Source organism: Penicillium macrosclerotiorum, assembly GCF_028827735.1.
Source record: "Penicillium macrosclerotiorum strain IBT 26536 chromosome Unknown utg000009l_segment0_segment0, whole genome shotgun sequence".
Classification (NCBI taxonomy): Eukaryota; Fungi; Ascomycota; class Eurotiomycetes; order Eurotiales; family Aspergillaceae; genus Penicillium; species Penicillium macrosclerotiorum.
In genome coordinates this window covers 1254270-1279195 of record NW_026643088.1, presented here as the reverse complement: position 1 = coordinate 1279195, position 24926 = coordinate 1254270, and the positions used below count along the sequence as shown (strand labels likewise).

The 24926-nt window shown below is 52.9% G+C and overlaps 11 protein-coding genes across 11 annotated transcripts; 2 read left to right on the top strand and 9 right to left on the bottom strand.

Moving 5' to 3' along the window:
* Positions 1-847: 847 nt before the first annotated feature.
* N7462_009622 (fructose-bisphosphate aldolase FBA1) lies at positions 848-2330 on the bottom strand (the record flags this gene model as incomplete). The annotated part of the gene is made up of 4 exons (XM_057081336.1): positions 848-1408; positions 1471-1773; positions 1947-2057; positions 2223-2330. 4 exons carry the CDS (start codon positions 2328-2330, stop codon positions 848-850), a joined length of 1083 nt encoding a protein of 360 aa, XP_056930173.1.
* Positions 2331-4111: 1781 nt separating this feature from the next.
* Positions 4112-6014, bottom strand: N7462_009621 (putative ubiquitin C-terminal hydrolase; the record flags this gene model as incomplete). Its single annotated transcript, XM_057081335.1, has 2 exons — positions 4112-4433; positions 4531-6014. The coding sequence occupies 2 exons, from the start codon at positions 6012-6014 to the stop codon at positions 4112-4114; spliced, it is 1806 nt and encodes a 601-aa protein (XP_056930172.1).
* Positions 6015-6492: 478 nt separating this feature from the next.
* On the bottom strand, positions 6493-6739 carry N7462_009620 (uncharacterized protein; the record flags this gene model as incomplete). Its single annotated transcript, XM_057081334.1, has 2 exons — positions 6493-6684; positions 6710-6739. 2 exons carry the CDS (start codon positions 6737-6739, stop codon positions 6493-6495), a joined length of 222 nt encoding a protein of 73 aa, XP_056930171.1.
* Positions 6740-7213: 474 nt separating this feature from the next.
* lys1 (saccharopine dehydrogenase (NAD+, L-lysine-forming)) lies at positions 7214-8903 on the bottom strand (the record flags this gene model as incomplete). Its single annotated transcript, XM_057081333.1, has 9 exons — positions 7214-7499; positions 7563-7637; positions 7698-7744; positions 7811-7833; positions 7893-7989; positions 8052-8495; positions 8576-8592; positions 8663-8743; positions 8843-8903. 9 exons carry the CDS (start codon positions 8901-8903, stop codon positions 7214-7216), a joined length of 1131 nt encoding a protein of 376 aa, XP_056930170.1.
* Positions 8904-9388: 485 nt separating this feature from the next.
* On the bottom strand, positions 9389-10311 carry N7462_009618 (uncharacterized protein; the record flags this gene model as incomplete). Its single annotated transcript, XM_057081332.1, has 2 exons — positions 9389-10098; positions 10266-10311. 2 exons carry the CDS (start codon positions 10309-10311, stop codon positions 9389-9391), a joined length of 756 nt encoding a protein of 251 aa, XP_056930169.1.
* An 808-nt stretch (positions 10312-11119) lies between these two features.
* N7462_009617 (uncharacterized protein) lies at positions 11120-12388 on the bottom strand (the record flags this gene model as incomplete). The annotated part of the gene is made up of 1 exon (XM_057081331.1): positions 11120-12388. One exon carries the CDS (start codon positions 12386-12388, stop codon positions 11120-11122), a length of 1269 nt encoding a protein of 422 aa, XP_056930168.1.
* A 629-nt stretch (positions 12389-13017) lies between these two features.
* On the top strand, positions 13018-15690 carry N7462_009616 (putative RNAPII degradation factor Def1; the record flags this gene model as incomplete). Its single annotated transcript, XM_057081330.1, has 2 exons — positions 13018-13306; positions 13400-15690. The coding sequence occupies 2 exons, from the start codon at positions 13018-13020 to the stop codon at positions 15688-15690; spliced, it is 2580 nt and encodes an 859-aa protein (XP_056930167.1).
* A 1343-nt stretch (positions 15691-17033) lies between these two features.
* On the bottom strand, positions 17034-18523 carry N7462_009615 (OSBP family protein; the record flags this gene model as incomplete). The annotated part of the gene is made up of 4 exons (XM_057081329.1): positions 17034-17822; positions 17899-17953; positions 18023-18354; positions 18452-18523. 4 exons carry the CDS (start codon positions 18521-18523, stop codon positions 17034-17036), a joined length of 1248 nt encoding a protein of 415 aa, XP_056930166.1.
* Positions 18524-19661: 1138 nt separating this feature from the next.
* On the top strand, positions 19662-21389 carry N7462_009614 (putative MFS transporter; the record flags this gene model as incomplete). The annotated part of the gene is made up of 3 exons (XM_057081328.1): positions 19662-20090; positions 20171-20404; positions 20463-21389. The coding sequence occupies 3 exons, from the start codon at positions 19662-19664 to the stop codon at positions 21387-21389; spliced, it is 1590 nt and encodes a 529-aa protein (XP_056930165.1).
* Positions 21390-21498: 109 nt separating this feature from the next.
* Positions 21499-23679, bottom strand: N7462_009613 (uncharacterized protein; the record flags this gene model as incomplete). Its single annotated transcript, XM_057081327.1, has 9 exons — positions 21499-21822; positions 21880-21963; positions 22021-22077; positions 22139-22377; positions 22429-22623; positions 22676-22800; positions 22857-23339; positions 23404-23443; positions 23517-23679. The coding sequence occupies 9 exons, from the start codon at positions 23677-23679 to the stop codon at positions 21499-21501; spliced, it is 1710 nt and encodes a 569-aa protein (XP_056930164.1).
* Positions 23680-24589: 910 nt separating this feature from the next.
* Positions 24590-24911, bottom strand: N7462_009612 (uncharacterized protein; the record flags this gene model as incomplete). Its single annotated transcript, XM_057081326.1, has 2 exons — positions 24590-24838; positions 24909-24911. The coding sequence occupies 2 exons, from the start codon at positions 24909-24911 to the stop codon at positions 24590-24592; spliced, it is 252 nt and encodes an 83-aa protein (XP_056930163.1).
* Between the last annotated feature and the right edge of the window lie 15 nt (positions 24912-24926).

Genomic DNA, 24926 nt, shown 5'->3' with positions numbered 1-24926 from the left:
TCCGGCTAGACCGGGGGTTGTGATTCGAGAAGTGCCATCCGCCCCGATCTCAGCAATCGAGCTGATGCGCACGCGACAAGTTTGCAACCCGTTAACATAGGTTGGCCATTCAATGAGATGACTCAATAGCCACGGAAAGTGTTGGCGGACACTCTAGGCATATTCTCAGGGTCTTCGAACTTCGAGGAAGGCGAGTGTATCACTGACTACTTCAGTTTCATTGTTGCTATAGTCTAAATACGGAAAGGTGCCGGCCGGGACTCCTTCCAGTAGGGTATGAGCTGTGGAAAGTCTGTTCATCACTGTAGGCGGCGGTCAAATTCCAGTCCAGAATAAGTCACCCGGACTTGCTGCTCTTTGAATCTGCGGTCAGGTGCCCGGCTCGCGCCTCAATTTTTTTTGATACTCTACACATACTGATACTCTACGAGATGAATCTCCCGAGGCCAAAGCTTGCAGATCCGACATGGTTTCCTCGCGCCATGAAAATCCTGCATCCGGAAAAAGTACACTCCCAACGGGGTTAGGTCTAGGGAAATACGGAGAAGACACGGAAGGCAATTTGATCATATCGTCAAAACGGTTCCAAGACCGGATATGGACAGTTCTCATTAAAACGTGTCGAAAATACATCGCTACATACAACCGGTACGCCAGCATCCCCGGGCGTGCCCCACTTTTTTTCGCATGATGGAGGGCGAAACGAAATAAAAGCGACTCAGATCACCCTTTCAATGAAGAGGGTTGGAAGGAGGCGGAGGTGAAGGTTGAGAGGGAGGGAGGGAAACAAGAAGGGTTGGAAAGTGGGGGGGGTGGGACATCATAGAGAAGGGTCACTCTTCTCGCTTTACAGGTTGTTGGAGGTGTTGAAGTCCTCAAGAGCCTCCTGGGTACGCTTGCTCATGCTCTTCTCGGCCTCACGGACCCAGACACGGGGGTCGAAGTACTTCTTGTTAGGCTTATCGGCGCCGTCAGGGTTACCGACGGTGGTCATCAGGTAGTCCTTCTTGCTCAGGACGTAGTCACGAACACCGGCCAGATAGGCGTACTGCATATCGGTGTCGACGTTGACCTTGACGACACCGTAGCTGATGGCCTCGGTGTACTCGGCCTTGGAGGAGCCGGAACCACCGTGGAAGACGAAGAAGACGGGCTTGTCCTTGGAGGAGCCGGTCTTCTCCTTGACGTAGGCCTGGTGCTTGGAGAGCAGCTCGGGGTGCAGGCGGACGTTACCGGGCTTGTAAACACCGTGGACGTTACCGAAGCCAGCGGCAATGGAGAAGTAGGGGGAGATGGGAGAGAGGGCGTTGTGGATGGCCAGGATATCCTCGGGCTGGGTGTAGAGAGAGTTGTTGTCCACATCCTCGTTGTTGACACCATCCTCCTCACCACCGGTGATACCGATCTCCTACAAATGGAGGGTTAGAGATGTCTCGATCCAAGCCCCGGGGAAAAGGTGTCCCAACTTACCATCTCGAGCCACTGCTTCATGGGGGCAGCACGCTTGAGGTAGGCGGCGGTGGTGGCGATGTTGTAGTCGACGGGCTCCTCCGACAGGTCGATCATGTGGCTGGAGAAGAGGGGCTCGCCGTGAAGCTTGAAGTAGGCCTCATCGGCATCGAGCATGCCATCGAGCCAGGGCAGGAGCTTCTTGGCGCAGTGGTCGGTGTGCAGAACGACGGGGATGCCGTAGGTGGGAGCAATGGCACGGATGTAGTGAGCGGCGGCGACGGAGCCGGCAATGGAGGCAGCCTGGCCATCGTTGCTGACACCCTATTGATTGCAATTAGCATCCCGATCTGGTCATCCTGTTCTCGTCCCACGACCCCAAATATCTCTTCCCCCACATCCAGCCTCCAGGAATTGGACGAGGAAGCGGGGGATCCAGGCGGTGGAACAGGCCAGGGTCGATTGAGATCGGGGGATATCGATTGAAGGAGACATACCTTGCCAGCGAAGAAAGCGGCACCACCCTGGGAAACCTGCAGGGCAATGGGGCACTTCTGGTCACGCGCGGCCTCGAGGGCGGCAACGACGGTGGAGGAAGAGGTGACGTTCTGGGGGGGTGGGGGAGTCAGTCGACGGAGTTCTGGCAGTAGTGGCGGGGGAGGCGGGGGACGGGGGGAAAGATAGGACAGGGATGGTGTGGATGTGCAATTCAAAGCGATCAAGGGATTCCAAGGGATTCCAAGTAAGGGGGAGGGGGAAGAGGTCAAACTTACGATGGCGGGGATGGCGAACTGCTTCTCCTGAGCGTACTCAAAGAGACGGAGAACGTCGTCACCGACAATGACACCGGACTTGCGGCTGAGCTTCTCGAGGACACCCATGTTGATGAGATATGAAGTTGGATAGTGGGACACGATGGAGAGAGGAATGAAGTGGGAAGATCTGAGAGGAAGAGGAAGACAAGGTCAGTCAAATAGAAGACGAGTGCTTTACCGGGCGACGAAAGCGGGCGAGGAGGGGCAGTTTTTTTGGCGGGGAATCTGGGTGGTTCTGCTGCTTCTGGTTGGGCGTCATGTTCGTCATCGGTGAACGAGACACTCACCGGTGGTGGAGCGGGTGCTGAGGTCACAATGATTTCAGCTAAGTCAGCAGAAATCGTCCTCTTCGGGATGGTCGTACGGGGAGAAGCTTGGAGTAGGCTTGGGAGGACGCTTGTAGGCTCGTCGAGTCTAGGGTGCAGAGGGTTCAGAGCAGGCCGTCCCCTGTCCAATCTATATATACCCCTCCCCATCACCCGAGGCCATCGGTGGTCTGGCTTCCCGGATCTCCCCGTGCTGGCCCGACCTGCCCGAGCTTGCATCACCACGACAGCTCCGTTGGCGGGGTATGTCATCTCCGGTCCTACGGCATGCATCCTCGGAATCTATAGACGGAAACCAGGCCAGACGGTCTCAAAGACTGACCACAACGAGACCCTCGATCAGTCGGGGGAATCTATACCATGGAATACTGTCAAATCAGAACTATCGAGAATCGAGAACCCCTCAGATAGTGACGCCGTCCCCCCTCCCCAAAGAACTATATAACCCTTGGACGCGACCACTCGATGATTTCCCGTCCGTCGACTCCGTAATTTGTTCGTCCCCAGCGGGGAACCGAGGAGATTCGAGGCCATTCGCCGTGCTTCCTTCCAACACGGGCGTGTTGGCAATCGGTTGCACTGTGTTATGACTACGCGCTTAGCTCGACCTTGCAGGTCACACGTCCCTCTCATGCATTCCCTCGGCGAAACAGAGAACTAAAAAAAAAAGGATGAACAAACATTATAAAAAAAATAAATAAAATAAATAAAAAAAACCCCCCGTAGTAAAGAACATCCCAAGATCCACCATACAATCATCGAAAGAACACGATCGCGTCCCTGCATCGTCAGCGTGGCTGCCAATCCGGTTCTGCGCCATCCTTGCCCCTGTTTTGCTCGGACGCCAATCCGGGTGAGGGGCAGCAAACTTCCCTCGGGCTCACTGGGTCTCGGATCGGCACCACGTCACAGCGCCAGGATGGACGGGGTTGGCCCCAAACAACAGCGCTTCCTCAACAAGGTTCTCGTCAGGGATCAGGGAATTCTGTCCTGTCACCAGACAGTGATTTGATGGTGGTGGTGGTTGTTGTTGTTGTTTCTTTTTCTTACTAATTGAAATCAATTTTCTTTTATGGGGAGGGGGGAGGTTGCTTTTCTAAATTTGTATATTCTGCGGCTTTTCCCGATCTAGAGTATGGGAGAGATATGTAGGCATTTAAACATCAAATCATTTGAATTTCGAGCTTTCAAGTCTCGATGGATCTCCAGATCTATAGATCTTTTCTTCCCCCTCTATGGCTCTAATTCTCCGTCTCCGTGCGGCTATCGGCTATCAACAGAACCGGCTCCGGTCCCCCGGGCCCCCAATGCACGCCCGATGTTGGAAATGTAAGGTGGTGTATATACGGCACAAAAAGATCGTCTACAAGTGCGGGAAACCCCCCCCCTCAATGACAGAAGCCGATAGCTTCCCGGAACAAAAAAGAGAGAAGGATAAAGAGGGAGGGAGAAAGAGGGAGGGAGAAAGAGAGAGGGAGAGGGAGAGGCAGAGAAAGAGGAAACATCATGCAGATTGCTCCCTTAGAGACGACCCTCCGCCGCCGCAGGGCTCGACTCGGGTCGTTCAATCTCGTAAAATAGCAGATACACCTCTCTCTGCATGCCCAGCACGTCCGCGGTCTTGCATTCTTTGACCTTCTCATCGGAGATCCGCCACCAACGATCGTTCGGCTTGCGCCGCCGCCGCAGTCGCGAGCTGACCCCCGACGAGCCCTCACCAGAGGTGCGAGGGATGGACCGGGAGGGGCGCGGACCTGACGAGGTGCTGAATCGCCCTTGCTCGGGAGTCGGGCTGTTGCTGTCCGAGCCTGAAAGCTGATAAGGAGTGGAGGATCGGGAGTGGCTGCTTTGGAAGGAGGGCCGCGAGTTGGAGGTGGTGGGCCGGGGCTGGGGAGGTGTGAGTTGCTGCGTAGGGGGGGGAGGAAGCGTTGGAGAGCGACGTGGACGAGGTCGCCGTTGACAGGCTGCGACTGCCGCCTCCCAGGTCGGCATCGGGACTGCTGCGCGGTGCCAATCGGGGACTGGGGGCTGCAGATGGGTTCTCGCTGGCCACGCGGCTTTGCGCGTACGAGCTGAAGACATCGGGGGTCGAGAAGGGAGCATACAGGTGATTGCGCCGAAAGGACTCATAGTGACCGCTGTGGTGGCTACCCTTATGGCAGACAATCGCGAGGAGCTTGTACCAGGTCTGGCTCAAGATGCCTCCCAGGGGCAATCGCTCTGGGAAAGAGACCTTGGCCGCATTCTTGGTGGAACTGCTGCGGTCGAAGATAGACCGCGACAGGTGGATAGCGATGACCTTGGGGAAAGACACGATACGCATATGCCGAGCAATCCGTCGTTTAGGCGCCAGCTCCGATCGAGGCATCTCGATTCCAGCTAGGTCACTCTCTGGGTCGGTATCAAAGGCCACGCGGATGCGAGCGATTTCATGATCCAATCGCTTCTGGTCACTCGGGGAGCGCGTGCGAGCCCGTTCCTGCATTTTGGCCTCAATCGCGTGTTGCAGACGACACCGGTCGCACCGGAAGTCCTCAATATATTCGGTTTTCAGAAGACCGTCGAAACACGAATTGAGGGTGGCGGAACTCTTCTGTGGCACCTGGAGAGTGAGGTTGACAAACGCCGTTCGACTCGGCTTATACTCGTATTGACAAAACTGGCAGACAATCTGCGATTCCAGCATGCCCTCGAACGGAAACCCGGCTTCGGTATCGATCTCCTTGAGCTTTGTATCGATAATGGCGGGTAGTCCATTGGCGGAGCCGTCATCAATCCGCACTTCCACTTCGGAGGGAATCTCATCTGCACTGGCGTCAGACACGGTTTCGATCGCGCCTGAACCAGCAGACGCGCCAATGGGGCCGAGGGTGCGCTGCCTGGCTTGAACTCCTGCATGGTACTCATCGCACAGCCGCTCCAATACAATCTGGAGGAATTCCTGCGCATCTTGTTGGTTGCGGCTGATGCGCGTGCGGAACGCGAATTCCAGGGCCTGGATGAACCCCCGCGCCGAGATGGTCTTTTTGTAAATTGGTCGCTCATTCAAGCTATCCAGCATTTCCTTCAATGCACGTGTAATTAGCCCCTGCTGCAGCTCCCGCAGCTTATCTGGTCGCTCTACGCGGGATAGCTCCTGGCTTGGGACCGAGTTGTAGACCTCTGGCCCGTCGAGCTCGCGCCGATGCAGCTCGCGAATCAGGTAGACTCGCAGGTCGCCCAGGCCAGCCAGGGCTTGCAGCACCGAGTTGATGAAGCAGTCATTGGCTAGATTGGACAGACCCACGATGCTCTTCTTGCGATTACTGTCATTGGACTCATCTCCATCGATGGTGTAGTTCGGACCGAAGACATAGAACAGCGCCACTGCGGCGAGCGAGGCGCCTGCCGCGTACGCGGCCACTGTGGTCGGCTTTTCTTGCATAGGGTCGACCGCGGTTGGAAAGGAAAGGGAGGGGTCGGAATTCGGTGGTGAAGGGTGGTATCGAGGCAAATCAATGCTGCAATTTCATCGCCACATCGTCAGAATCGTCCAAACCGTCTCGATCGCCGAAATGACGGGTAGTGGCGGGAATGGCGCCTAGTATCCGGGGGAGCAACCCGATCCAGTAGTTGTGTACAGGGTGTCCGCTCTGCAGAATGGGTATAGAACGTTGAGGGTGAACGAATGCTAGGTTGAACGGGTTCGGCTGGGGAAAGAGGGGAGGCAGGAGTGGCCCGAAGGGTTCATGCGGAGAAACCGGGGGGGGGGCCTTCGAGGAGCCACCGGATTCCGGTCTCGTAGACTCGCAACGCCCGGGCGCTTAGATTCAATGGAAAAAATCCGGATAATTTCAATCTCCGCGACACAATTGGATGTCTGCTCCGTCAGGCGTCTGGCTGTTGGGAGTTGGTTCCTCTCGTTACTCGTCCGACCGAGCACCTGCATCAGTCATCTCCCCGCGACGGATGTTTCGGATGTCCGGCATGAAGGCATGAAACCCCGCATTGCGCTCGTCCATGGCGAAAAGAGTACGGGTAGCATTCTCGCGGGGCTGAGACGAAGATGAAAGTAAGGTTCGAGCCCAGGCAGCATCACCATCATGGTCGTTGCCCTGGAGGTATTAGCGCCTAGCGCACCAACATATATATTCCATTCGTGTGTTCCATATTTTCTTAACACACAATCTTATAGGTCTAAAAAAGAAAAATAACACCCGTCAATACCCATCTACATAGCCCAGAAAATACAGCATCTCGTTAGTACATTTTATACATCCCTTCGTCAACGTTGGACACAGCATTGGAGTGAATTGTTACTTGGTCCTCGTCTACAGAGCTCTCCTGAGAGTCTGCTGGGAGACAAGTCACTAAGAAGAGGGACAGCAGACCTCTCAACACAGATTAAAAAGACAGAGATTAAAGATCTCAAGACAAAAATGTCTGTGAAGTTACTACTCCTAGAAACATAGAGTATGTAGCTAGAGAGGTAGAGTCCCGAAAATACGAAAGGGAAACATGCAAACACTTTTAAAGCATTTCCTGCGATCCCATCCCAAACTCTATAAATGTACCATCAAATCATATCTTCCGTTCTCACTTTTTCGGTTTCATAGGTATCGGCACCCAAGTCAAGCGCCTCACCTAAGCGCGCAGAGACTCGGGAAGAGTAGCAACCTTCTCATTGAAGAGTTCTTCAGCCTGCTTCCACACCCGAGCAGTGCCGCGGTCCTTCAGCTGAAGGAGGCTGGGCATGAGCGCCTCGCTGAACATCTCAGAGCTCTCACGGGGAAGGAGAGAAGGGAGGTGGTCGATGCTGATCACGCTCAGGTTCGGGCCCTGGGAACCAGCGGGCAGCTTGACGGGCACAGTGGGCTTGTCGAAGGTAGTGGTGATATCGTAAATGGGGATGGGGTTGTTGGGGTTGGTGCTGGGAAGAATATCATCGTTAGTGAAGCCCAAATAGCCGCTGGGAGATGGCGCTTTTGCTTACGTGTCGGCGCTGACATCGCAGACAACAGAGAGATTCCGGCCGGGGGCAGACAGTGATGCGACGTCGATGAACGGGCTAGTCCTTAATTAGTATGCTGCTCTTCGAGCGGGCGAAGAAATTGCGGGGAGGGCTCACTTGATCTTGGCAGAGAGGTAAATACAGTTCACAAAGATATCGGCATCCTTGAATCACAATTAGCAAAATGGTTCCCGTCTCAGCCTACTATAGAAGGCAGATCGAAGGCTCACCAAAATCTCCTTGAAGGGTCCACCTAAGTCCAATGTTAGTGTATGCTCACTCAAATATTCGCTTTAGTCTAGAGCAACGAACCCTTCTTGGTCTCCTCCATGTCCCACTGGATGATGTTGGACTCGGGAATGCCAACGTCCTTGGCCAACTGTACAGCGCCCTTGCCACAGCGTCCCAGCTTCAAAGGTTATCAGCATTGATCAGACTACGCTCCTCAATTTAAGAGAACACAATACTCACCGCTCCAATGACAAGGATCTTGGGAAAACGACCGGCAACCTTCTTGCCAGTCTCCAGGGTCTCCTTCACGGACTCGATCAGGAGATCCTGGTTGGCGTAAGGAACCTCACCGGGCAGGACCTCACCGTTGGGGTGAGCCAACTGCCAGGCCCAGTTTTTGACAGCCAGTGCGGATCCGGCATAACCAGCAGAGAAGCCAAACGCAGCAACCCGACGGCCGACCTCATCGGTAAGGAACTCCAAATCCAGCAGGAGACCCTTGCCACGCGGCCAGCGGCTCAGAACATTCTCCCAGCCACCCTGCTGCTTGTAGCAGTGGGCAAACGTGACGTGAACATGCTCCAGAGGGAAATCATCCTCAGGGAGCTCCTTCAGACCCAGGATGACGGCATCCTTGGGCGCATCCTTGACCCAAGAGCCTTCCGGGACGAGAGGGGCACCGATCTATCACCATTGACGCCGATTAGGACTTCTGAAAAAATACATATGTAGGGGAGAGAAGGGCGACACAGGTATCGGCAGACCTTGGCAAATTCCTCGTCTGTCAAAGGTGTTAGTCTGTTGAGTCATTTCTCGCAATGCGCACGCGGCGAAAGCGGTCGAGTACTTACCCTCAAAGATACGCTGTGTGGAACGCTCGACAGTCACATCATATCCGGCATCAATCAATGCCTTGCAGGTGGTTGGGGTCACTGCGATTAGCCAGTTGTGAGTCAGCAATGCCCTCCGTATCGTGGATTCATAAAATCGCCATTGAACCTGGGGATAGTGGGGGGAGGGGAAGCACTCACAGGCAGACCGAGCCTCGGCGGGCTTAGTTTCAGCGCGGAGCCAAATCTTTTGTCCAGCCATTGTAAAATAGGAAGCAATTGGGAATTTATGGGGAAGATGTAGAAGAAAAAGCTAAGCACTTGACATAACAATCTAATAATTGCCAATGACACACACATCTCCCTTTGATAGCGGGGCTGGTTGTTCCGTTCCGGGGGGAAAATGACTCAGCCCCCGATGATCGGCGGCCTCTTGAGCGTCGCCATCCATAAAGCGGGTTAGGGTCAACCCGGAATGGATCGATTGATTTACAGTGGGATATACGATTCTCCGAAAACAACTTATTAGAGAGCTATCGATTGCTTTTGATTATAGTTTCATACGCATCAAGACATCCCCACAGAATTTTGGGTGTAACCGGCGTTTCCGGCCAGGATAGTCGTGTACACTTGGACCAGGAACGTACGCGAGATGCGAAGGAAGGAAAATACCATCACCCTGGATGATAACACGAGGGCAAATCGAGACCGTACGCATCCGAATTGACACATCTCGCCATTGGGCACCTAGGCACCCTTGGTCCGGCTACGAGTCCGGCTACCAATTCCATCGCTAGGAATGGCCTTCTTTACCGCGTCCTTGATCTTTTCCTTCTTGGAGCGGCCGGTTTTCTTTAGATCCCCATTAGCATCGGACGCAGGGGCCGATGAAGCCTCAGGAGCTGGGGGAGCTGCGGAGGCAGCGGGGTCGGTAGATGTAGTGGCTTGAGGAGGTGCGGCCGTAGCAGGCGCACCAGTGGAGGTGCCGTTGGTCTCACCAGCGGTTTCTTGATCTGTCTTCTGCTTCTTAGCTTCATGCTCGTCAGGCTTCTCCGACGGAAGCTTGGCAGGGACTCCCAGCGCTGGAGCAGTACTATCGGTTGCGTCGAGGCCACGTTTCTCGCCAATCTGAGGCTCTTCTTTGCCGAGTGGAAGTTCGACCTTGTGCGAGTCTGACTCTGACTTTGACTCTGCCTTTTGAGCTTCCACGGGAGCCTGTGGCTCTGAAGCTGCGACGGTGCCGCCAAGTGAGCGATCTGAGGCGGGCTCCGCAGGCGGTCGGGTCTCTACCGTCTGCTTAGGGGCTTCAGGACGATCTGCATGAGCCCCAGCTTTGGCCTTCTCCAGCAAGACAGGTTCACTATCTGTTTGGGTAGTATTCAACACGCTGTGAACCGGCTGCGGGGGCGGTTGGTCGCGCTGCTCACTGACCACTGGGGCTGGGCCTGCGGGTGTAGCTGTTCCCCATTAGTCATCATTTACCAAGCTGAAGTACGGAGAAGATTGAAGGTAGCGCGAGGGATAGTAAGCTTGCGCTCTTATCTAGGCCGATAGCTTCTGCTCGAAAGAGCTCACCAAGTCCAATCGACCTAAACAAGAGCCGTCGCTACTAGAAAGAACACACCTGAAGCCGAAGGAACACTCTGAACGTGGAAACCCTCACTGGCCATGGTGGATCGATGATGTTAGACGTCGGCACGTGCTTTTGCAAGGTAGGCGAGTTTCACGAGAAAGATAAAATCGCGAGGGGAATGCGACTGCAATTCAGGACTAAAAAATTGTGTACAAAAAGAAAAGCTGAAGCTGAAACAGAATTGCTTGATCTCGGGGGTTGAGGTGAGGTTGCGCGGTGACGTTTACTAAGGGCAGCTGGAGACGCTAACCCCATTCATCCACGGACGGGGCTGACTCGCCCCTGCAACCTCAGCCGTCTGTTCTCCTTGAGAGGGGGTTGTTGCACAACGACAGAATGGCCCAAGTGACACTCGATTCCGATCCTTCCACGGTTGGTCTCCTTCAATTCTATCGCCCATAATTCTCTGCCCTTCGTAGAAAAACTCGTTCGGAGCGGGATGGGTCGCAGAGGAAGGTAAGCAATGCCAAGAAGAGGAGTGTACTCCGTGCGCGCAGCCTCAGTGGAGTCTTCATGCGGAGTAGCCGATGGAATCATCGTCATCGCACCGCAGTAGTCCGAAGACACACCGAGAAACCCGTAAGAACTGCGGCACTGAACAACGTTCCGAGCCTTTCCCATGTCCCACGCCAAGGTGGCAACTATGGATACCCGGGCGAGGTAGCCAGCCTGGGATATTGACCTGAGAATAGGCGAGGGTATATGTGGTTCCAATGCCGCGGAGAGCAGAGCGCTTTCCAAGATACGTAGTATCCAAAGTCCTCCATGTAGGTTGAACCAAATCCACGATAGTGGTAAGGTTGAGGACATAAAGATTTGCCAAGACATCATTCGAACGAGATCCCTCAGGTCAAATTCAAATCCAAGCGACTGAGAAGATAATCATCTTCAGGCGAGGAGCGAGAGCGAGACCCCTCGATGCTTGCCATGGCTGTTTCCTCTGGAAGTAATTGTTGAATTTGGTGTCCCAGGTTGGTCGCCAGTCGGATCTTCTGGCGGTCAATCAGAGTGCGGAGAGCGTCACAACTGATGCGGAGGAAGGCATCCCGCCTGGAGTCACTCCATTTTTGGAACTTGCTTGGTGACAGTCCATCCACAAAGTGTATAAAAGGGGTTGGGTCAGGATGACTTGGGTGGCAGAGTGCCACTGAGGCGAATAGTAATGATCGCGGAGATGACAATAGAGACATAGTCTCCGAAAATTCGTCATAGAGATATCCTGGAATCTGATGACTCGCCGGCTTGTTCTCCATGGCAATGCGGGTCAAATGAGCGCCGGTTCCTAGCAACATTGACTTGGCAGCCTTCGCATCACTCGATGCGCTGTGAGACGAAAAGTGGAGGTGACATGCCCGCAAATAGTACTTCATAGCCGAGCAGAGTCCACCTCCGTAACGAAATTCCGCATCCACAAAGTCGTGGAGGAGGTGACTGAAAGCCAGGCGAGCCCGCTCTTCAGACATCTGGCCGGTGCTTCCACCCAGGTCCGCGTTCCTCAGCATGCCTAGCCATTCCATCACCGTATTCTGGAGCCCCTCTGCGGCCAGAAACTTGGTCAAGGAACTAGTTGATGCGCGGGATTGGAGAAGCATTTGCCGTGATGTGCCATCTGAGGCCCAGAACCAGTTGACTACTTTCGAGCCTGCCCGGGTGGCTTTCAGGGCTTCGTTTACTCCCTGCTCCCCCGAAGACCGAGCAAGAAGCAACTGAGACTTTAAACAGTCGGTCACGAAGGATGCAGAAGCGGAGCCCGAGGCAACAGCCTCATCAAATACCACCATGGGCTCCTGAACCCGCCGCATCTGTTCCTCAGTTGCCTGGGGGGTGGCATGATCCTGCGACACCGTTCTCGCCTTCGGTGGGATGATTCGAAACAAGGGATTATCAAGAATGGTGTGCAAGTGCTGATCGGTCGCATGAGCAGAGGAATCAGTATTCAAGGGCGGACGGTCGCTGGGGGTGGAGGTGTTGGGTGCCGGGTACGCGCGGTCCAGTTGTCGTCGAAAGGATGAGGTGAGGGCGTTGAGGAGCTGCTGGGACTCTCGCGGTGTCCGCGGCAATGGATGGTGGATCTTCGGCCAGGCCTTGAGCTGAAAGATCGAGGTCCCCTTCATGATTGCGGTGTCGGTGAGTCCCAATCTGTTTGTCGACAGACCCCTGTGCGTCTTCCCAGGGAGATCGCCGCGAGGGGTGGGCGGTGAGGCAGGATGAGGTGCCCGAAGTGGATGACGAGCAGACAGACCCGACCGTGATGGGAGGGACGACGTGAACTGGTGGAGAGCAAAGAGGCTGGAGAGACGGGAGTGAGCGAGGCGACGAGATCAACGGACTCGACCGTTCTTCTTCTTAAAGGGCTCGGGGGAGAAACAGGAGGAGGTTCACGAAGCATAGGCCCGAAGCCCAGGGTGGCAGCACACCAATAGGCGCCACTCGCTAAAAAGCCAGGCAGCGCCAAGACCAGCTGCGACTGCGAGCAACACATCAGAACCTTAGCTTTTGCCTTCCCCATTCAACTCCCTTCCCTCCTCCCCTCCCCCAATTATCTCATCTTTTCACCTGTCTGTGTCTCTGGATTCATTTCCGGCCCTCGTGCCTGTGGTCCTGGTGCTGTTCCTCTACTGCGAGGGTGCAACCGACTCGATTTCTTCCATTCAGATCCTTCCTACCATCCGAAACCCTTGCGACGCCATCGTGACCTCCTTCCAGATTCCGCTTCTCTCATCTCACACATCCGTTTGACACAATGTCCGACGTTCAGAGCCGACCATCCGCGCGCGGCAGAGTATCCGCCCGGGGTGGGCGTGGTGGTTATAGCAACAGAGGTGGCCGTGGTGGAAGCAGCAGATCGAACGCTGATCACTCAGACTTGTCCTCCTTCGAGGAAAGTGAGATCGGCCAGATGAAAATGAAATATTCGGATACTCTGCCCCCTTTGAAGGAGTTGTTCTCCGACTGGAAAGATGAAGACCTTGTGTTCGTACTCGAGGACTGCAATGGCGATCTAGAGGAGGCAATTGAGCGCATTTCCGAAGGTCAGCTTGGGCACCCTTTCTATCTCATTATTTGGGATCTTCTTATCGTACCCTTTGCCTGGAGGGTTTACTGACGGTGTCTTTCTGTGCTAGGCAACGCATCGCAGTGGGGAGAGGTCAAGAAGAAGACAGACCGCAAGCCCAAGGAAATCCCGAGTACCCAACCTGAGATCACGACGACCTCTGCTCGTGCAAGCCGTGGCCGTGGTGGCTTTGAGGGTCGTGGACGTGCTCGTGGAGACCGGGGTCGTGGCGGTCGTGGTGGTCGGCCAGGCCCTCAACCTACGAATGGAGCTCGCCCTCCCGCCCCCTCTACTGCAGAGCCTTCATCGACGACCCCGGCCACTGAGCCCGTGGTGACGAAGGTAGGAGAAGCTGACAGTGAGCCTGCGATTGCAGCTCCGGAGCCGGCTGAGCCCAAGACCAGCGTGATCCCAGAGGGCACAAAGAAGGGATGGGCCAGCCTCTTCGCCAAACCTGCACCTCCTCCACCGCAGAAGAAGCCTTCAACAGCTGCCCCAGCTGCAGCCCCCGAGAAGCCTGCAGAGCCCGCAGTAGAGCCGAAGAAGGCACCCGAACCAGCCCCCGCTCCCGCCGCCATTCAGAAGACACCCGTTGCGAAGCCTGCCGAAATCCCTGTCCCTGCTATCCCCCAGACCAGTGTGAAGCCGCCCAAGGATGATTTGACCGAGACCAATCTCGAGCAGATCCCTGATGTATCCGCCCCTGCCCCGACTGCTACAGCTGCCAGCACCGTCGGTAGCGCTTTCGACCCCACCACTACTGCTAATGCCACACCTTCTCGCACGACTTCGTCTGCTCTGCCATCCAGTGCACTGAAGCAGGTCAGCCGTCCTCCTGGCTTCCAGCGCCGCGTTATGGAACAGCAGCAGGCCGTGGTTATGCCAGGTAACCATGCTGTGGACCGCGCCGCTGTGCAGTTTGGCAGCATGGGCTTGAATGGGGACGCTGTCGACATCGATGAGAACCGCGAAGAGGCAGAGACTCGTGCTCAGCCTCCTCAGCACTCGCCTGTTGCTCCTCGTGCCTCTCTTCCTCCTTCCACCCAGGGCCATGCTGAGACTCCCACTGCTCGTCCCGCCCCCGGCCTTCCTCCGGTGCCTCAGGCTTCAGCCGAGTCTACCTTCAACGACTTTGCTCGTTACTCCTCCGAGTCTCAGAAGCCCTTCGACCCCTTCACTCAGCAAGTCGGCCAGCCCCAGCCGCAAATTCAGGAGCCGTTTGCCAATCAGGCTCCGGCCCAGCCCGCTGCCACCACCGGTAGTGAATACTCTCCCTTCTATGCTGTTGACCAGCAACGCTTCCCCTATAACTACTATGGCAGTTATGGCCAGACTCAGGATGCCACTGCTGGTGCCCGCGGTGCCGCCGGCTTCGGCGTGTCCGCCGCTGAGGCTCAGCCTCAGGTTCCCACCACTCAGCCCGGAGGCCGATATGGCCCCGTTGATGCCACCAACAGTGGCCACAACACCCCCAACCCGACCCTTCCTGGTGCTACCCAAACCCCTGCTGCTACTCAGCACATGCCTGGCCAGCAGAGCGCTCACGGTTATGGCTATGGCTATCCTTACTACAACCAGCCCCACTATGCCGGATATATGAACCAGATGGGCCAGCATGGTGCTGCCTATGGTCGTAGCGGCCGCCCCTATGATGATGTTCGCCGGTACGATGAGCAGCAGCACTATGGCATGCCTCATTCGTCTCAGTACGGCTACGGCAGCTACGGCCCCTATGGCGGCAAGGGTGGCATGTACGGCCAACCTCATGCCTTCTCTTATGACCACTCCTCTTCTCCTGCCAACGCCGCCGCCGGTACCTTCAACCAGAGCGTCCCCGGCCGTGACTCCGTCTATGGCCGTACTGGCTCCGCTCAGCCTTCTGACAGCCAGCAGTCCGCTACAGGTGCCAATGCATTCAGCACTGGTATGTCGGATGTTTTCGGTCGGTCTCAGGCTGGCTTTGGCCAGAACCCTCCCGTTGCTCAGCAGCCCCCTGTGACCGCCGAGGAAACTAAGGGTTTCGAGGCCTCGAAGACCGGTGGGCCCAGCCCCTCCCTTGCCCAGGCTAACCGCCCCGGCTCTGCTACCAACAACGCCGCTGGCCAAGCTCAGGCCCAGACTGGCCTTCCCCTCTCCCAGGGCCAACAGGGCCAGCAGGGATTCGGCGCCTACCCTCACCTCAACCCTCAGTACGGTGGCCTTGGTGGTCTTGGTAACCACCAGGGTGCTGCTTCGCAGACTCACCAGACTGGCTATGGTAACTACGGTGCAGGTGCAGGTGCCGGCTTCGGCAACTATTATGGAAACACTGGCCGCGGGGCCGGCGGTGCCGGAGGCTGGGGTGGTAACTATGGCCACTAGAGCCGAGGGACCATTTCTATATCCAACGTTTCCTCTCCTCGCCTCACTCAAACACATATGGCGTTGCATTTGCAGGTGATTTGAGAGCAGAGGGTTTGTTGTTTTTCGTTCTCCTTGTGCCAGCTCACGAACAGCATGAAGCTCATCCATGTCATGTTCCACAGGCCGGCAAATGGCTTTCGAAGGGCAACAGAACTCAAACTTTCTCTTCATCTTTCTTTACTCAACATCTGTGTAATCTCTACTCTCTTCTGGGAGCTTTGGTTGGGCTTGGGAACTGTGTCGTGTTTTTCTCATTTTCCTGGGTTTTCTTCCTTTTTTTTTCATTTTCCATGTCCTTGCTTCTTCTTTAACCCCCCCCTCCCCCCCCCCCTCCCTCTCCTCTTTCCAATTGCTCCAACTGCCTCACGTCGATGCAGTTTGTATTAAATCCATCAATTTTTCCCCAAAGGGGCCCTTCCAAGTTTTTTTTTTTTTTTTTCTGTTTTCTTTTCCTTTGCCTCCTTTTACCTCTCTTGTGTTCCTTTTCTTCCAAACCTCGCTCATGGTGTCAATTCGGGTCTGGGGTGTCATTCTGTGAAAATGGGGTTCATGGTTTCTGGTGCCCTTTTTTCATTTCCTGTGCTCCTGCCGTGTTGCAAGATCGGATGACGGTTGCTGGGTCTGGTAGAGAGGTAGATCGTGATGGGTTTCTGCTCGTTGGGAGGGGTTCTTTAACGGCGGCAGGCCTAAAAGTGTGATGAATTATGTGCCTATACAATCAGATATTCCAGGACCAACAATGTTTCCAAGATCCTCAGCATCACTATTACATCCTCTCACTCTCCCGATGTATAATATTTCCTAGAAACTATCCGAACTACTCGTACTGCCGATAGTTTACGGGTAATTTACTACGTGGGATTGGGGGGTTGGTATGCACATGCCTTCTTGGGAGACTTGAGGCTCTGCGCTGTTAACCTTAACTTAACACCCACGAAGTATAATGGCTGAACAAAGCAGCTTGAAGGACGAAGAGGGATAATTCAAAGGAAACCAAAATCAAATAATTAGATACGCAGCACTTTCGCTACTTGACCTTGACTCGAACGCAAGCTAGCGGTCCCGCTTCGGGCTGGAACTATATACAATCGAAATGCAGCATGGCCACGGTCCCCAGCAGTAAGGAACTCACAAAAAAGGCTCATTCAACTCTATGTGTGCAGATAGATGGTTAGGGCAGTAAAGGACTCCGCAGCCAAAAGGGCAGTCCTACCAAGAAGGCTCTTGATACGAAGAAGCAAATTACCATCACAGCCTCTTTTGTCTCGAGTTAGAACCGGAGAGGCTAGGATGACGGAGCTCTACTCAGTGAGGCCCAGTCCAACCCCGCCAACCTTGTGATACGGGGGTTGAGCACCCGCAGCGCGGGTGGCGTCAAAGCGCCAGATTCCACCAGTCTTGTCGCCTTCCAAGTTTCCGGCGAGACCGAGGGAGCTCGCCAGATGCTGGAACTCGGGTTCGTCGTCCGCTTCGTCAATGCAGTTGAAGAAGCGGCGTTCCCACTCACGGTCCTCGGACTTCTCCGCACGGCGTAGATCGCGCTGGGCGTTTTCAATTCGCGACTTATAGGCAGAGACGGCGTCCATGTCGCCCTTCTGAATGTTGGCCGCCACATCGGCCCACGCGCGGCGACTCTCGTACAGGTCCTGCTGCTCGACAGGAGCCAAGGTGAGCGGTGTCGTGGCGTTCTCTTTGGTGGACCAGGTATCAACGACCTGCTTGGTGCGGGCGTCCTTGATGTTGAAGGTGTCTGACCATTGTCCGTCAATAGTATACAGAGGCTTCTTCTCACCCTCGCTGGCCTTGAACAGGCTAGCGGTGAAAGTGTTCTTCTTGCCGCTTAACCAGCCCTTTCCAGAGTAGTCGATCTTCGCAACATAGCCAGAGCTACTGGCAATCTTGGTTGACTTCTCCAGTTCAACATAGGGTGTGCCGTAGATGAGGCCTTCAATGTGTAGATTGGGGAGGGTGATTAGGTAGCGTTCCTTTTCGCTGGAGCCGGGAGGGGTCAAGGTGTACTGAGCATGACCGATCTGCTTGACTTGGATGGTGCTTGAGAAGGATGCCTTCTGGGCATTGTAGCCTTGGAGCTGTAAAGATAACCCGGTTAATATTATGGATAAGGGAAACAGGGCACAGTTGAGTACGTGGCGGATTTCTACTCACCTCAACTCCATATTTTTCGTTGCGGATGGCATATGCCGTGGCGGGAGGATGGTGGCTATTTTGAGTAGGTCGAATGAGCAACCTATAGCTTAAAAGAGCGAGATCTAGATTGTAGATGACCTACCTGACTTGCTCACTGATCAAGTTGGTCTCACCCAAGTCCTGGTCGGCATCGGCCAGCCACTTGCCGATGAACAGCTCGCCCAGGAAGGGGTTGAGAGGCTTCTTCTCGCTACCCAGCTTCTCACTGCGGCTGCAGTATTGCTGGTGTAAGGTGGTAAGGAACCATTTGAGGACAAGGAGGGCACGCTTCTCGGGATCAGCCTCCTTGGCGGGCGCCACGAAAACGGCGGGGTGTTCGGCCCAGTACGCGGAATATTCGGTAAGAGAGGTGGAGGACAGGATGAAAGGCGGGGCTGTCAAGGATGAGAGGTCTCCATTGAAAGAAGCAATCGACTGGACACAAAAGACCCGGAATTAGTCAAAAAAATATGTTTAAACTTGGTCACGCATGCCACCATGCTACCACCCGAGACCTCCGAGACCTCCCTACCTTAAGGAAACTCGACCACGAGCCCTTGCTGTGGGCGGGGACCTGGCTTTGAGGCTCCTTGTTGGACGACATGGTGATATTGAGGACAAAATTGAATCTGGAGTGAGCGACAAAGGAAAGAAGCAAGATAGAGTGACGTTGACCCCAAGATCGAAGGTGGGGAGGGAGGTTTTGGTGTTGCTTGGTTGGCGGTCAGAGGATAACGTCATGGCGCGGTCGATCGTTCGAACAGCCACTCTCCTCCGCCTGTCTTGAATCGCAAGGCCTTTGCACAGGGCACGTCGACAGGTCTCCAGAAACAGAACGATACAGGATGGGCTTGATCTGATCCAGAATGGAAGTACCTGGTACACTTCTCTCCAGGTACAAGCCATGTCGTGGGGACACGACAGGTGGACCTCTCCCCTCTTGCCACTGTTACGCCTGCCCAGATGCCGGACTATTTGACTTGGCAGGAACACATTAACTCGGATGGGTTACGGTCATAGCGCCGAATGCTGTTCTGCGGCATGAATATCCTCCTTGATATCCATCAGGTCCCTCGTGGGTCCTTGACCTGAACGATCCGGACCTAAGACACAAGCGCCGGCGCTTTAGGGCATGTTCGGCTGTCGCGCGCCTCAGCCCGGATTCTTTTCCGCCCTTCTGCCCTATCTCGCTTGTGGCGACGATGCTCCCCCGCGGCCTTCTGGCCGAATCGATTGGATACAAGCCGGTAGCCAGAGCCCGATGGGACCCTGGGCTAAGGATAGCTCTCATATCGCGCAATTTGTATGGTCGATATTCATTCCGCGCCCTGCAACGCTGTTCGGGACGAAACCTATGCCCCCCGCCCACGCCGATCCTCGGCCAAAGAGTGCCAGGGCCGAGGGGGAGTTGTAGTTTTACACCGAATAGTCATTTGGAATTTTCTCTCTTGTCCTCTCTCTGACTCATTCCTTGACGTTGCTTTATATGTCATGAAGAATCGATCTTCCATATTTGTTTCAGAATCCAATCCAATATAATTTTTATCTCTTATCTGTGTAAGGTACCACTTTTTGACTGTGCAATTTTCTTCCAAAGTGGTCACTGGCTTGTAAAAAGCATCTTCGGCTGATTCATAGGGGACAAGACCCAATTAATAGCTGGCAAATGCTCGAGGTCGTGGAAATTCAATCGCCGTCCTTCCGATAGAGCGAAAATTACATATACGCATTGACAAGACAGCATGCCGATTTCACATTCCCAGTCCTCGATCGAGAGCATCGAGGAGGCTTTGTCTCCAATAGAGGAGACTCAAAGCAAAGAATTCAAGTCTTCCCAACCCCTCGAAAATGCAAATAATCTCCACCTAGTGCGAAGTCATATCTCCCACCACGATATGCCGGTAACGACCACTGAGTTCCATGAAGTCGATGCCGAGCAGTACCTACGTTTCTCCCCGAAGCGCAAGGTTGTCATCGTCTTTGTCCTAGCATTTTGCTCATTTTTGGCTCCAATCTCATCCACCTCTATTCTATCCGGCGTGCCAGAAGTTGCAAAGACATACAATACGACTGGTAGCATCATCAATGCAAGCAATGCCTTGTATTTGGCTTTCATGGGCATCTCGGCTCCCTTTTGGGGCCCATTTAGTCAAGTATGGGGACGAAGACCGGTGAGTAGCATACTGAGATCTATATAATATTTGCTTGTTCGACGATGCATGTCATCGTGCAGCTAACCGGAAGTCCATAGATTTTTCTGACCAGCGCATTTCTCTTTTTTGCATTCAGCATCGGCACAGCATTGGCCCCGAATTTACCGGGCTACTATATATTTCGAGTCTTAACAGCCTTTCAAGGAACATCCTTCCTTGTGGTGGGAAGCTCCGCCATCGGCGACATCTATGAGCCCCGAGCGCGTGCAACAGCTCTGGGATGGTTTCTTTCGGGTACTCTAATCGGACCTGCATTTGGCCCGTTCATCGGTGTATGTCTCGTATCAAACCCTGTAGGGAAATTGGATTTGCTAATTCTTCCATACGCAGGGTGTGATCGTCACTTTCTGTTCATGGCGTGTCGTGTTCTGGCTGCAGACCGCTCTTGGTGGCTGTGGTACACTGCTTGTCTTCTTTTTCTTCCCAGAAACGTACCACCATCTCGACAAGTCCGATTTGACCGATAAGACTCTGGTTCAGAAGGCAAAATTCCTCTGGCATCGAGTGAACCCTGTGCGCGTGGGTGTGCTGCTCTTCTCATACCCGAATCTCTTCTTCGCGGGCCTGGCTGCCGGTGCGCTGGTCTGGAATCAGTATTCCCTGCTCACGCCTATTCGGTACGTGCTGAACCCACGCTTCCACCTCACCAGCCCTATTCAGTCGGGTTTATTCTACATTGCTCCAGGGTGTGGCTACCTCGTAGGCACGTTCATGGGAGGTCGATGGGCGGATCACAAAGTCAAGAAGTGGATTCGTAAGCGTGGCGGCATCCGTGTGCCAGAAGATCGGCTCAAATCGTGTCTTGTTTTCATTGGTGTTGTGATCCCAGGCTGTATCCTTGTGTATGGCTGGACAGTTGAGAAAGCCGTCGGTGGCATTCCAGTTCCCGTCCTGGCTATGTTTATACAGGGTGTGGGCCAGCTTTTCTGCTTTCCTAGCCTAAATACCTACTGTCTGGATGTGATGCAATCCAGTGGCCGGAGTGCTGAAGTCGTCGCCGGTAATTACATGTTCAGATACGTTTTTGCGGCCCTCGGCTCTGGCGTTGTGCTTCCAGCGGTAGAAGCTATTGGCGTGGGTTGGTTTAGCACCATCAGTGCTTTATTCCTCGTTTTATCGGGGCTGTGCGTTTGGGTTACGACCATCTTTGGTGACGCTTGGCGTAACAAAGTTGATGCTAAGAATCAACGTAAGTCGGGAAAGCAACCCAAGCTTCCTTGTATTACGGCAGAGACTGAGAAGACGGGAGAGGTGTGATATATATCATTTATGTTGGATAAGGGTAGATAAATTCCTAAAAGCAGACGGTTTTCTGAGCTCAAAGATCTGAATAAATTCATGAAATGTTCCGAATTGAACTTTATTATTATGACCTCTCCGTAGGTACGGCAGAAGCACTATCATTGCCATGCGTCCTTTCATTCTCTTCTTCTTCCATTAATTCACCAGCTTCCACAGGATTCTTCCCTTTCCCAATCGTATCAGCACTTAATCCGGTTTCTGCCACTACTCTAGCCACTTTTCTCTTCTCGGTGAACTTCCTGGCATCCTCGCGGCCTTTTTCAACATTGACAAATCCAATGGCGATCATGGCGGCAGTACACACGGAAAACAAGAAGGGAAATCCCATCCAATTATTTCGGGTATCATTTATGATAGCTTGGATGACATTGGGACCTATAATCGAAGACTGCAAATGACCGAATCAGCGAGCGAAGAGATACGGGTCTCAAAAGAATATACTCACGGCGCGATTGGTAATCCCAAAGAGCGCAAAGAACATGTTATCGTAGCCACGGGGCATGAGCTCGCTGATCATCGTTTGGGCGTACTTTGTTAATGCATATTTGTATTAGCCCATGAAAAACTAGCGGATATGTGTACCCACAGCGTAGTATGGAGCCTGAAATAGCCCAAAAACGATGTTATAGAAGTAGAACTCCCACTAATTGATGTTAGCGAAACAGGTATTCAGCAATCTAGTTACCGTTGTATCTACTACTCACTCTATGATGATATCCTATCCGTGTGGTCCATAAACCTAGCATACCCCAGAATGGAATAAACACGCTGAAGAAATTTGTGACAAGAAACATCGTTTTCGTCTTGAACTTGAAATATCGCTGGATATACCAGAATCCAAAGGTCGAAATTATCGAACAAGCAGCCTGTGTGATATTGAGGTAGGTGATTTGGAGAAACGAGAAAGAAACTTGATCATTTTGGATAATATTGACTAGGGTTCCTTCATATTGTCAGCACGGAATCGGTGGGTTAAGGTTGGCGAATGGCTTACCAGTGGTATTGAGCCCATCGGCGAGCAGAAAGTAGGCCAAGAAATAAAGAAAAGTCTGAGGTAGAGATCTTATTTCGCGCATTGCTAGCCATATTTGTTTGAAGCCGATCGTGGCATAGTTTGACCCCTTTGGGATTTTGGGGCCCGGTCGCTTCTGCTGGAACAAGAACCACCAAATCCCGAGAATAATCCAATCTGCCGCAAATGGTTAGGAGCTTTTTATATTCAAATGATTTGAATTTCTTACAGGAGTTTGTCAGACACAATGCCAAGTTGTTTGAATATTGATTGTTTTGCATTGGAAGCAGAACACTCAGGTTAATGGCCGACGTGAACAAATATCCGATGTTGCTATGCGCCGTCGACACGTTGCTGAAAGATCTTATCAATAAAGTTATAAACTAGTGATACCCTCGGATGAGCTTTACCTGATATGGTTTCTCTCTAGGGATTCGATTGCATCGTATTCTTTCTGGTCAATCTTTCCTTCCCTTAGATCCTCCTCTCGGGACTTGCGCACATGCGGCATATACCTAGCTAGCCGAGGGAAAACGGCGGCATAGAACACTAACGTAGCACCATAGCAAATATATGCTACGATGTATATGCCCATGGCGACAGGCCACTGACTCGGGTCTCGGATAGCCAGCATTCCGTATTGGAGGGCCCAGCAGACGACCGTTAGCACCAAGAGAAGCCATCGGCCAAACGAACCGTAATCAGCGGCACTACCAAGCCAGATAAAAATAACTGTCATAAAGGTGAAACAGAGACCATTGGCGATCAGCACCACTGATGAAACAGATCGAGTACCACCCGCCCAAGGCACGACACAAGCAGACGAGTTTGTACAGGCCTTGGGCGGATTTGTGTCGGGCTGGAAGCCGGCTCCATTGAGGGCCCATTGAAACCTTGGTTATTCTTAGTTAACTTGGAGTGGATGTTTTGGCATGTCGTTCCGGGCTGAGCACGTACAAGGCTTGGCTGTAGGACCCAGGGCCCACTCCATTGTCACCTATGTAGAAGTGTCAGATGAACTCATTCGTTTCTAACGAAGATGCAAATGGGCATTGGGGGCATAGAACTACCGTTGTAATAAAGATAATAGGACCAAAGTTCTTTGCGGGTGGTGGTGGGTTGCTCATACGCGTCCTCGTCGACTCCGAACAGCCGCTCATATTCCTCAAGGGTATGTGGCTGCTGGGATGGCGCATGCGCCACCCCGACGGCAACATCGGCTTTTGCTCCCATGTTGTTGGCACTCTGATCTTGAATGATCGGATCCTGCATCCTGTGATACGTAGGCAGCTCCAGTTAAGCCTTTGGAATCAAAAAAGGGAGGCATTTATAGGCTCAAATTCCTCTCTGTCTCGCGCTCCCTACCCCGCATTTCTACGAGCCAGTGAATTCCTCCTTATCTCGTGCCGTCGTCACATCCGGTAGCTCGGTAGGATCAGACTTTATGCTACCTTATGTGAACCTTTTCATGGCCCCACATATGATTTTTTTACTCAATCTAATTTTAGTTTTTCTATCCTCGATACCTTATTTCTGATTACTAAATTTCCCATCCTTTGCATCCTATAATTATTATTGATTGGATCCCAGTAAGGAGTCTAATAGGACTTTATATCTTATTGACTGGTAAAAGTATCAAATTCACGTTGCACAACGGGGTTCTTAAGGCATGATGCAGCCAGGCAGGTTTCATTCATTCGAGAGTCATCAAATTTCGTTTCGTCACATGTATTTTAATGATGGTGTTGAATTGGGACAAAAAGATGGGTGATAGGAAGAAGGGGAAACCTGGCGCACCTACAACGCGGTTTATCTTGGTGAATATAGGCATCGATACAAGAAAACTATCAGCAAGAGCCCTCTCTATTTCGAGACCCCAAGCTGTTGGAATATCTAGCTGCTAGAGCCACAATTTCAAGATCAGGGAGGCATATACATTACGATCAATCAAATCACAATCTTGTGATAGTGTGGAAAACAGAATCTCAAAGAAAATAGCATTGGTGGAAAACAAAACTGTTAGACTGAAAAATACGAAGTTTGATCATGTGGTTATCTAACTAATCAAGAGCTTGAGTAAGAATTCCCTGAAAAAAAAATAGCGGAAGTGGTTTGAGAGAAGGAGACAAAGAAACAATGGTTTCTAGAACGGGGCACCACATGTAACCTTTGTGAGGTACTTTATGGCTTTGTTCTTCTTGATTTTATTCGATCGCTCCTGCACGAGAGTCTCAAGATCATGGATTTCTCCCTGGGTCTTGCTCCTGTCCATTTTCGCCGCTTGAAGCTCGGCTTTAGCCTCGGTAAGCTTTGTTTCTAGCTTTTCTATCTTCTCATTACTTACTCTCTCATAGTCTTTCCTGAAGGTTTTCTGATCGAGTTTCTGATTCTCCTACATAATATTGTCAGTGATAGCCCACACAAGTATTGTAGTATCATTTAAAGCATTCTGGATTTGTTACCATCTTGTTGATTGTTTG